Raw genomic sequence first — 11,693 nt, forward strand, 5'->3', positions numbered from 1 at the left:
GCACAAATGTGGAGGCATTCTTGAACAATAGCTTCCCCAAATAAAAAACTATTATTTGCAAAAAATAAATGATGCAGTGTAGGTGCCTATGGGCTCATCTTCAAGCCCTTAACATAACATGATTCAATCGCCCAAGACATCAAAGCAGACAAGCCCCCAGCACAAAGAATAAAAAGATATGGTGAAAGCGGGTTTCCCTGCCAGATACCCCCTGTTGGGGTAATTGTTGTGCTTTTCTCACCATTAACAAAAATAGCATAGGTTACAGATTTCACACAGCTCATAATCATATCAATCCACCTTGAGTCAAAACCCAATTTAGTCAAAATGGCATGAAAAAATTTCCATTCAAGGCGATCATAAGCCTTACTAATGTCTAATTTGAGTGAGAAAAAACTTTCTTCCTGATGCCACAATTTATGCATAAACTGCACTGTCTTAGTAGCAATCAAGGTGTTGTCAGAAATTAAACGTCCAGGCACATATGCACTTTGTAGTGGTGAGATAATATCTGGGAACCACTTCTTCAATCTGTTAGCAATAACTTTGGAACTTATTCTGTAAATGACATTGCAAAGAGCTATAGGAGGAAAATGAGATGCATCAGTAGGATTTGCAATTTTTGGAATGAGACACAGATGTGTAAAATTGGAGGCAGCCTAAATATCACCATGTTCCAGAAAGTTTCTAATTGCTACACAAACATCCAAACCCACAATGCTCTAATATTTTTGGAAAAAGAAAGGAGGCATACCATCAGGTTCAGGGCTCTGTGAAGGGTGCATTTGAAACAAAGCAGCTTTGGTCTCCTCATCAGAATATGGCTGCAGCAAGTCCATGTTCACAGTTGGTGTGACTTTCAACGAGGTTGCTCTGAAACTCTCCGAAATAGACTTTTCATCAGCACCTTCAATAGCAAAAATATTATTGTAGTATTCTAGAAGTAACTGCTTTACTTCATCAGGATTTGAAGTCCACACTTCTTATGCATTATGTAAACCCTTAATGGTGTTACGACATTTTTTGTTAGAGGCTTTACGGTGGAAGAAAGCCGAGTTCCTGTCTCCATCTTTGAGCCACACAGCCCTAGACCTTTGCCTCCAATATTTCTCCTGTTGAGCTAGTATTTGACTATGCCTAACATGTAATAAGCGTTGTTCTTCATATTGTGTAGAAGAGAAAAGACTGTGCATTATGTCATTCATCTGCATCTGAAGACTATTTTACTCGGCCGTTTGTTTCTGAAACTCAGTATTGTGCCAATCCATGAGGTGTTACCTAATGGAAGCAATTTTCTAACCTGTTTGATTCAAAATGTTACCGGTAGTAGGTTGAGCCTAATGACGTTGAAAAATAGCCATGCATCGTTCATCATCATGCCACATCTCTTCAAATTGAAACGCTTGCAATCAGTGCGTTTTTGATTTTTTTTTCGGCTCTTATTTCCACAAGGACAGGGCAATGATTAGACTCACTTGGCGATAAGGTGATCACTCGACTGTAGGGATATTGTGTTCTCAACTAATGTGTTTGTAGGCCTTTGTCAAGACACTCCTTCGTATATTTGTTGAACCATGTGAACTGGCTACCAACAAAACCCATATCCAAGAGGCTACAGTCGATCAGAGTCTACCTAAACCTTGCCATTAGAGCAGCTGCATGGGGAGGGCCTCCAGATTTATCCGCTTGGCATAATATTTCATTGAAGTCCCCAGCGAGAAGCCAGGCTAGAGACCATTGTTCTGCAACCAATGAACACATCAGATCCCAAGTCCGAGTACGCTCACCCCTTACTGCAAAACCATACATGCCCATGAATATATAACTAGGAGGTTTGCCTATTTCACCAACATTGACATCAATATGATGGGGAGATGATGATCGAAATTCAACGTGTAGGTCGTGTCTCCAAAACATAGCTAGTCCTTGGGAATCCCTCTTTATGTGCATAACAAAGGTTACCAGTAGAACCAATTCGGTGCATAATCGCATCGATATGATTTGACTTAGCCAGAGTTTCCGATAAGAAAATCAAGGTTGGTTTCTTCATTTGCACGAGATCAATAAGGGCTCACTGAGTTTCATTGCAAACGATTCCATGACAGTTCTAGACAAGGATATTCTATTGCATTAGCATATTTGGAAGTCGGGAGAAGACTCGCCGGCCAGATTTGAGGCAAGCTAGGGTTTAGCGGAGCTTAGTTTTTTTTTTTTTTTTGAATTTTTTATAGGGGGGAAAACCTTGTGAACACTTCTTACCTCTGAAGACCACTCCTAATCAATCAACCATGAACCTTAAATCTCTTCTTTTTTTTTTTTTTTTGAAATGAGGGCTTTGGGCGGCTACCATCCAGTCTTGATTAATGAAACTGCCGAATACAAGGGGGGGACATTGAGCCTAAACCCCTTATTACAATAAGCATCTATAGCGCATCCTGAAATAATATCAGAAAACTCTACAAAATACATGTATTCTAACAAGCACCAATTAGCAAAGAGTGCACTATTGACTACTCTATTTGCTTTGACAAAGCGGTGACGTAACGGAAAGATAACTCGATTACAACAAAGCATAAATACCAAAATCACAGCTTTCCTACTATGTTGCCGCCGAGAAATAAATCCGACGACACTCAGTTTCATCCTGCCACTAGGAGGTTGCGACCATTTAACAATTGATCGTCGCCTCGCTAGGCCAGACAAGGCACGTAGAGAGCATACACTGGCACAAGGCCCGACTAGCCCTATAGAATCTATATAGGGACTTATTGCTCGCACATGGCGCAATTGAACTAAAATATAGAAATAAACAAAAACAATTGGAAAAACATAGCTACAGAAAAGTAAAACATGGCCAATCCGGGCCCAATCAGCAAAGGGAACAAACCAACCCACTAGCCAAGCCCACAAACCAGATATCAAACCCGCCCCCGTGATATCACCAGTCCAGTCGCATAACCGCCAGACCACCACCGCACCTGACGGCCAGACACCATCTCCCCTCCATCGTCGCCCCACCCACCATGATCTCCGCCCCTCAGCCCATCCTCCGCCATCCAAATCGCACCTGGATTGCGTGCTGCACCACCTGTCGGACCAAGGGAGCCCGGAGCCTGACCTTTCGGGCGTTGCAACACCGCCCTGCTCCTGCGCCTGCACACGCATCCATATCCAACAACCCACCATCGCCCTTCCGACCAGAGAGGAGCCCGCGACCCAAACCAGATCAATCAAGCCCAGCCGCCCAACAAACCACCACCACTCAACACTAACCGCTGAGATTGCCCCTGCCATCACACTTCTAACAGAAACCATGCTCGCACGTCAAAGAAGAACGGCGAAATAGAAGGTAAGTTTTCCAAAATGTTCATCATTATTATTTAGGATTAAATTCAGTTTACCCCCCTGAGGTTTGGGGGTAATTTCATGTTAGTCTCTGTCCTTTCAATTTATCAGTTTACCCCCTAAGCTTGTCAATTCTCCTCAACCGTGTCCATTCCATCTAATAATTTGGACGTTAAGTCTGATTTTTGAGGGCTAAAATAGTCATTTCAAGACCAAAATAAAAAATTGAAAAAAAAAAGGAATTTTTTATTTTTTTTCTTCTGTTTTTTATTATTATTTTTTTTTTATTTTTTTTTCTGTTTTTTTTTTTTTTTTTTATATTTTGTCTTCAACCTATACACCACAAGTTATAATAGGTTTATAAGAACAAAAAGATACTCTAGGTGGTTGAAAGCCGCTCGCTGATCTACGATATTTGTGATATATCTCCGATCAAGTGAAGAATTTTAAGAGATATCCCCAATAAAGTGAAGAAATATCCGTAAAAAACGATTTTACACTTTATTTATAAATATCTGTAAAAAATGATTTTACACAGATATTTCTTCACGATTTTACACTTTATCTGTAAATATCTGTAAAAAATAATTTTACACAGACATTTCTTCACTTTATTGGGGATATATCCTAAGATTCTTCTCTTTATCGGAGATATATCATAAATATCGTATATGAGCGGGAGAATTTCAACCACCTAGAGTATCTTTTTGTTTTTATAAACCTATTATAACTTGTGGTGTATAGGTTGAAGACAAAATTTATATATAAAAAAAAAATGTAATGAAAAAAAAAAACAGAAAATTTTTTTTAAAAAAAAAAAAACGAAAAAAAGAAAAAAAAAATTCCTTTTTTTTTTCAGTTTTTTTTTTGTCTTGAAATGACCATTTTATCCCTCAAAAGTCAGACTTAACGGTCCAAATTGGACGGAATAGTAGAAATTAGACACGGTTAATTGAAATTGGAAAGCTTGGGGGGTAAACTGATTAAGTTGAAAGTACAGGGACTAACATGAAATTACCCCCAAACCTTAGAGGGGGTAAACTGAATTTAATCATATTATTTATTTACATCATATATTTCTCATTTATAATGAATAAATTAATAGAATATTGAATGAACAATGTCTTGATCCATTGACCTGACCTGACGGGTGGAAACAAATATAAAAAAAAGTAGTGAACAATGTTTTGATCCAGAAACCCCATCCAATGGGATCTATCTTCTCTTTATGCAGGAAAATTGTTTCTTTCCTTGAGCGTGCCAAACATAAGAAATTATTTTCCCAAGTTTTTCATTCCACGGACCAAACGAGATCTTAGGATACCTCAAATGGTAAAGAAAATTGAACTCTGACATAATTTACAATGTAATAATAATAAATTAGATGGTTCCATTCTCTTGTAATATAATTACAAAAAAAAAAAAATTAAAGATTTATTACTTTCCTTTGGATCTTTGTTTGGCGGCCTCCTGATTTACCCGAAGAGAAGCACAATGTAATTGGTACACACCCTTTATCAGCTTTTCTTATAAGACTGACGACTTATAATAGTTGACTCCTCCCGACTCCGTAGGAACATCCCCAGATACAGGGTGCTCGTATTTTGTGTTTCTAAGTTTGCAATCTTGAAGCAAAAGAAGAAGAAGAAGAAAAGAAAGCGATGAAGCCAAATTTAACGTTGTGCGCAGCAACAGTGGCCATAGTTTTGGGTCTCCAGTTATTCAAGTTGGGTCCAATCCCAGGTTCCCACGACCTTCTCCACACCTCCGAAATACTCCAAGTGACTGGAGCCGTCGGACCGGAGAGTCTTGCTTTCGACCCCAACGGTGATGGGCCTTACACCGGTGTCGCCGATGGTCGTATCCTCAAGTGGGATCAAAACGACCGCCGTTGGACTGATTTCGCAGTCACCACATCTCAAAGGTAACTAACCATTTCAACAATCACTTACACCATAGCTGCTTCAAGCTCAACTTCAGCTGCTTCTGACATAAGTCTCATATAGTTCATGATCCAATTAAAGTAAACTTCAAGTTCACCATAGGATTAATATCTATTTAAATGCTAAAAGAATACGATGCTCTGTCAGCAAGTTTCATCAATGCTTTAATTGTTATTACTATTGTTCTTCTTTGAATTTCTCTTCTTTGGATAGGTAACATACTTTCATTAAAATATAGATGAAAATTACAATACTAAACCATTTAAGTACTAATCCAAGGCTAATAACTAGAAAGATGTATTGCTATACAAGAGTGAATTAAAGTAGAGCAAAGCACACCAGACACTGCATTTGGATAAACCAGCCTGATAGAAACAGTTTCTGAATTTAGAGGATTAAGTAGTCACTGCATATCAAAGCGCTGTTATATAATTTATAGGTTCACCGCAGAATAGGGTGCCTCATTTGCTGACAGAGAGTGGAACTCTATTAACCTAGAGTTTCCTTGGTTAACAAAAAGGTTAAGTATAAAGTTTCAAGTTTCAGTTGTAAGTAACAGCTGAGAATCTGAGATTGACCAAACACAATTTCTAGCATGTCGTGTTGTACTTATTAGGAGGTGACATACATTTAAATCTGGTCATATGTACTGGATTCAATTTGACAGAATTATGTTCTCTCCCTAATAAATTTTAGGAGTTAGATTATGATACTGTCAAATAGACTAGTCTTATTTCTGAAATAGACTAGTCTTACTCTAGAAGTAGTAGAAGAAACTATATTGTATATTTTTGTTTGTGAAATGTGATGCACAAAGATGGATTACATTTCTAAAGTTGTTGCATGATTATGCTATGCCAAGAGGTTTAGCATCAGTTTTCTTCTCTTCCCTTACCAAAAAATGAGGTTTACTATTTAAGTACATCATGTGAGCCCAGGTGGTGAGGGAGAATGGGAAAAGAATTAGGTTCACAATTGGTCAAGGATTTTATCCCATCTAATGTGACCAAAGAAACTACTCCCTAAGTATTTCATGTTGGACTGTCCGGAAATTTAGGGTAAGGAGATACGTGCATACTCATTTGGAGCTCAGAGGAAATGGAGTACTACTCAGCGTTGCTCATAGTGATTAATAATTACTCTCCAACTTGTGTTCAGTTAAATTTAATCCAAATGAATGTCTCATAGTATCTTTTTTATAGGAATACTTTTTACTTTGTTAGGTTTTAATTGATTTTATTTTATTATTTTTTTAATTTTTAGCAATGAAGTCTTCATATGATTGAAACTTTTGTTTTCAAGGAAGGAATGCGTTAGGCCTTTTGCACCAGAACTGGAGCATGTTTGTGGAAGACCTTTAGGACTAAGGTTCCATAAGCAAACTGGAGATCTCTATATTGCTGATGCATACCTTGGTTTACAAGTAGTAGGTCCTGCTGGAGGTTTAGCATCTCAAGTGGTTAAAGAAGTTGAAGGTCAGCGGCTTCGCTTCACCAATGATATGGACATTGATGAGCAGAAGGATGTAATTTACTTCACTGATTCGAGTACAATCTTCCACAGAAGGTAATTTTAGCAGCAACATATTATGACCTTAGGTTTTGAAATTGATTTGAAGGAGAATTTTCATTTCAGCAGCTTAATTCATTTTATATTCTAGCAACAAGATGATGGTGGTGGGTGTCCAATGGTTGGACATGAAGGACATGCCAAACGTTTGTAGCCTTTAACAGATTAACCTGCATTATTTTTTAAACTTTGACAGAAACACATGCATCTCAGTGCAATTCATTGAGCTGTACTAGACAGCTGGTGCTTCCATGATCACTGTAATCTCAAAGTATGAAAAATTTTTGTGCAAAATATAGATATGTTGTATCTATAGAATGAACCATTTGTGTCTCAGCATCCAAGTGAAAGAGGATTCAAATTAAACATTCAACTGATAGCAAGATTTAATATTTCTTAGTTTTGGTGTTCTATTCCTCCATATGCCTTGAGACAATAGAAATCTAAAATCCTTGTGTTTAAACTTTATATTTTTACTGCTCCATTAGGTTCCTATTGGACAAAATATTGGCTGAAAAAGCTTTTCCTTCTATGCTATATGGTGAGATTCTTTGCTAAAAGAACTGACAACTGACAAGTATACAATTTTATGCTCTCTTGAGTTTGCAGGCAATTCATGTCGTCAATTTTGAATGGAGACAAGACTGGCAGATTACTAAGATACGATATATCTAGCCAAGAAGTCACGGTTTTATTACAAGGTCTTGCTTTTGCCAATGGTGTTGCATTGAGCAAAGACCACTCTTTTGTGCTAGTAGCTGAAACCACTAATTGCAGGATCTTGAGGCTTTGGCTTCAGGGTCCAAATGCTGGATATACAGATGTTTTCACTGAGCTTCCGGGATTCCCAGATAATATCCGAAGGAACTCGAAAGGCGAGTTTTGGGTTGCACTACATGCAAAGAGGGGACTTTTCGCAAAGTGGTTGGTATCTAACACGTGGGCTGGAAAGTCGCTCCTAAAGCTTCCCCTAGATTTTAAGCGACTGCATTCACTTCTAGTAGGAGGAAAGGCTCATGCAACTGCTATAAAGTTAAGCGAGAAAGGTGAGGTTTTGCAAGTTTTGGAAGATTGTGAGGGAAGGAGCATGAGGTTTATCAGTGAAGTAGAAGAGAAGGATGGGAAACTGTGGATTGGGTCAGTTTTAATGCCTTTTCTAGGGATTTATAACCTGTAGGAGGTACCTTGATGTAATTATATGGGAACATCTTTGATTTGTGAATTTTCTGCATCTTTTTCTCAAAAACAGAAACGTTCCAAGTAATAAAACTCCATCTGCCAAGTACCGTATGGTCTAGTCACATTAGTCTCCCTTTTGTAAGTGGAAAGACCAAGTTGTAATTTGATTTTGTTCGTGCAATTAAAAAATGAAAAAAAATAAATAAATAAACTCCATCTATTGGTTCCATGAGGGGACAAAACAAATGAAACTTTGTAGTACTCCTTTTTTTTTTTTTTTTTTTTAACAAAAGGAGTTTTGCCATAGGAGTGTGCCAAGTATGCCATATAAAATCTCTGGGCTATGTTTTCTGTGGGAAGCAACTGAGAAAAAATGTAAGGTAGTGAATTTATTTTTCTTTTTTTTTTTGGGAAAAGTATGCATTTTTTTTTTTTTACTACAACAGGCTCCCTATACCTTTTACTATTTTAGAGAAAGTGAAGAGAGAGAAAACAAAAATCTCTATATTCACAACAAACTCAAAAATTATAGAGAATCATAATTTTGAAAGTTTTTACTCTTTTTTTTTTTTTTTAGAATAATAGTCAACCATTTTATTAATAATAAACATAAGAAAAATTACAACTTAAAGATGTAGAAACTACATCAAAATATAAAATAATAAGGGAAATACTAGATGCAATAAAGCATTGGAAATAAAACTTAACAAAGGTACGAAGGGATGCAATTAAGCATTTGATGACGCCCAGGACAGAGTCCGGGCTGTGTAAAACGGTTCCAATAGTATAGCCGACCATGCTTCCACGCATATAAGTACGTCGAATAGAGGGTAACCTTCTATCAAGATAACCGCCGGTAGTGTGACCAACCTTGCCCACCCCACACAAAATAATACGTCGAGTAGAGAGCAATCTTCTACCTAAGTTGCCGCAATTCCAATTCCAAAGTATAGTAGGAAACAGCGTCCCGAAAAAGTCTCCTGAGTCCCAAATGCAGATCCAAACAGAATATATTAATATAAGGCCAAATAAAGGCCCATCTTGAATGGCCCAAACAAAAAGAACCCCAGAACCAGTTGGGCACCCGAAACCTCTATGGGCACCCAAACCTGCCCTAACCTCCCTTGTTCCGCCATCCCTTGCCGGAGAAACCCAGACCCAGTGTCGGCCGCTCGATTCAATGAGCCGCCGCCTACCCCACCAGCCTTGGGGAGGTTCCCACGAAGAACCAGAGGAAGGTTGTTTCTCAGCCCGACCCAACCCCCTTTGATCAAAGCTGTAGGGCAGCGAACACCAAAGCCAAACCCAGATTCCGGCCGCCGAATGGATCTCGGCCTAGGCAGTTGCCCCATCGCCCGACGTAGGAGAACCCGATCCCACCAGCACGACTCCACCCACCTCCATCGGATGTAGCGCAGGTCCAGCCGAAAGCCCAGGCACTGCTCCACTTGGATCGCCGCTCCAATGCACAATTGGATCCACAACTGGCCCATCAGGAGCCCTTCACGAGCCCCCAGTCATGATCCGCGCACCGTCGACTTGAGCTTTGCCCGAGATGGCCGAGAACGTCCGACTCTCGGATATGTCCTGCCCGAGATTTTCCAGTCACCAACAATCCCCAATCCAAATGGACGATGAACTGAAAGCGACCTCAAGGCCCAGATCGAAACAATCTGAGGAGGAATGAACGAAGTCGCTTCAACACTGGTGGAGGACCTTGACGTCTTGGAGAGTAACATATAAAAGGGGGAGACGGCCTGAACCGTACTCGATGACTGCGACACCAGGGGAAGTGCCGGAAATTTGCTCCATCGGAGATGGAGGAAGTTGCAGAAACGCATACCCAAGGGTGGCGTTCTCTCAAACCCTAACTTAGGGAATTCTAATTAACAAAACATAAGAGTTACCATACTCTGTTTTTACTCTTTTCTTTGTTTAATCTTTAAATTACAGTAAAACCATTATAAATGAATAATATTGGGACTACAAAAAATTATTACTTTAGAGTGGTTATTATATTATTGTTAAATGAATAATTTATTCATCTATCGATAAATGGATATTTATCATTTTAGAGAGAGTTCTACGTTATTCCTAGTTGAATTATATAACATAGTCTAATTTGATTAAGTTGTCTATCGAAGATAATCAAGATTCAGATGACAATTATGCTATACCAAATGTTTCTTCGAATGAGACATTTCAAGCAGTGATAACTTTGAATAACTACTTGCTAGAAAATGAAAATAATATACCAAATTTGGTGCATGCATTGCAATAAATTAAAGATGAAGGGCTAGTTTGGGATTGCTGTGACTTTTAAATAAAACTGCTGCTGCTATGTTGTGAGAATAATCAGTTGTGAATTAAAACAATTTCGTGTTTGGTAAATAATATTTTTAAAAGTGCTGTCAGTACATAAAACAACCACAGAGCGTGTTTTTATCCACAACGGCTTCTAAAAGCAACCTCTGGGCTGCTTCTAAAATCTGCTGCCAGTGACCTATAACTTTCATTAAAGCTACTTTTTATTTATTTACCAAACACATTAAAATCTAAAATTTTGAACAAAAGCTGATTTTTTTAAAAGCGAAGCAATCCCAAACGGGGCCGAAGTTCAATTCGGTTAAGACACAAGGAAAAAGCAAAGGACTACAAAAGGATATTTTGAGAATTAGTTAAATTGAGAAAATAGAAATTGTTAAAAGTTCCTTAATTAAGCCCAGTACCATTTGGTCTAGTGGCATAGTCTCTCATTCGTAAGTGAGAGGTTGTGAGTTCGACTCACGAATTACTAGTTGTAGCATTTGAGTTTTTTACCTGATTAAAAAAAAAAGTTCCTTAATTAATCTGTATTTTGAATTTTTATGTACTATTTCTTTTATGTATTTCAACAATTACTAATATTTTTTACGATATTTATTTCATTTTTTTCATCAATTATTACTTTATATATTTAGTGGTCCTTAAGGATAGTTGGAAAAATATTACATTATGCATCTAGCGAGATTGTTAGTAATATACACTGGTCTCAAGTCGGGACTGGAGAAATTTATTATTTAATCGAGATTATTAATATCGAACATTCATTTATGGAGATTTTACTGTATACTAATTACCGTCAATAATTATTTCACTACATTTTCTAAATTTAAAAAATATTACCATATTTAATTATGAATAATAAATTGTGGAGAATGTGATAGAAATTTTAACTTTTGAATCACTGTGTGATAAAGATTTTATAGAAAAAATTGTTGGAGATACTCTAACTACAATAACAAAATTTCTTCTCTTCTAAAAAAAACTACAAGAAAGATTTCAACTGTTTTAAAATTGTTCCTTGCACTGAAAAACTTTTTTGCTCTCAAAGAACGCGCCGCACGCGAGTATCCCAAATCTCGTTTTCAGTCGTAAATCCTTTCTCGTCTGACAGCTCTCCGAATCGGCGAGGGCCTCTAACCTCGTCGACAAGGGGTGGGTGTGGCCGGACGGGTCCCTTTCACTTTTGGTGTGATGGGTCCATTATGGACAATGTGGGGTTCTCCCTAAACAAACCATGTCAGAGTGGAGGCGGCGAGGTTGACGGCGCAGGTTTCTCATTAGAGATCACAGGTTTTCGAGGGGAGTTACAGCAGCGGGTTGAAGGATGGTGGG

General features: G+C 38.1%; 1 protein-coding gene across 1 annotated transcript; it reads left to right on the forward strand.

The window, feature by feature from the left end:
• The first annotated feature begins 4,831 nt into the window (after positions 1 to 4,831).
• LOC133724731 (protein STRICTOSIDINE SYNTHASE-LIKE 10) lies at positions 4,832 to 8,297 on the forward strand. The gene is made up of 3 exons (XM_062151560.1): positions 4,832 to 5,269; positions 6,591 to 6,854; positions 7,467 to 8,297. The coding sequence occupies exons 1-3, from the start codon at positions 5,007 to 5,009 to the stop codon at positions 8,032 to 8,034; spliced, it is 1,095 nt and encodes a 364-aa protein (XP_062007544.1). The 5' UTR covers positions 4,832 to 5,006; the 3' UTR covers positions 8,035 to 8,297.
• Positions 8,298 to 11,693: the final 3,396 nt, after the last annotated feature.

Source organism: Rosa rugosa, chromosome 1 (genome assembly GCF_958449725.1).
Source record: "Rosa rugosa chromosome 1, drRosRugo1.1, whole genome shotgun sequence".
Taxonomy (NCBI): domain Eukaryota; kingdom Viridiplantae; phylum Streptophyta; class Magnoliopsida; order Rosales; family Rosaceae; genus Rosa; species Rosa rugosa.

What these genes read in the sequence shown, in the direction of transcription:
- LOC133724731 (XM_062151560.1), top strand. Translation starts at nt 5,007, where the DNA reads ATGAAGCCAAATTTAACGTTGTGCGCAGCAACAGTGGCCATAGTTTTG. An exon ending in GCAGTCACCACATCTCAAAG is followed by an intron (nt 5,270 to 6,590) that starts GTAACTAACCAT and finishes TTTGTTTTCAAG; the next exon opens with GAAGGAATGCGTTAGGCCTT. An exon ending in AGTACAATCTTCCACAGAAG is followed by an intron (nt 6,855 to 7,466) that starts GTAATTTTAGCA and finishes TTGAGTTTGCAG; the next exon opens with GCAATTCATGTCGTCAATTT.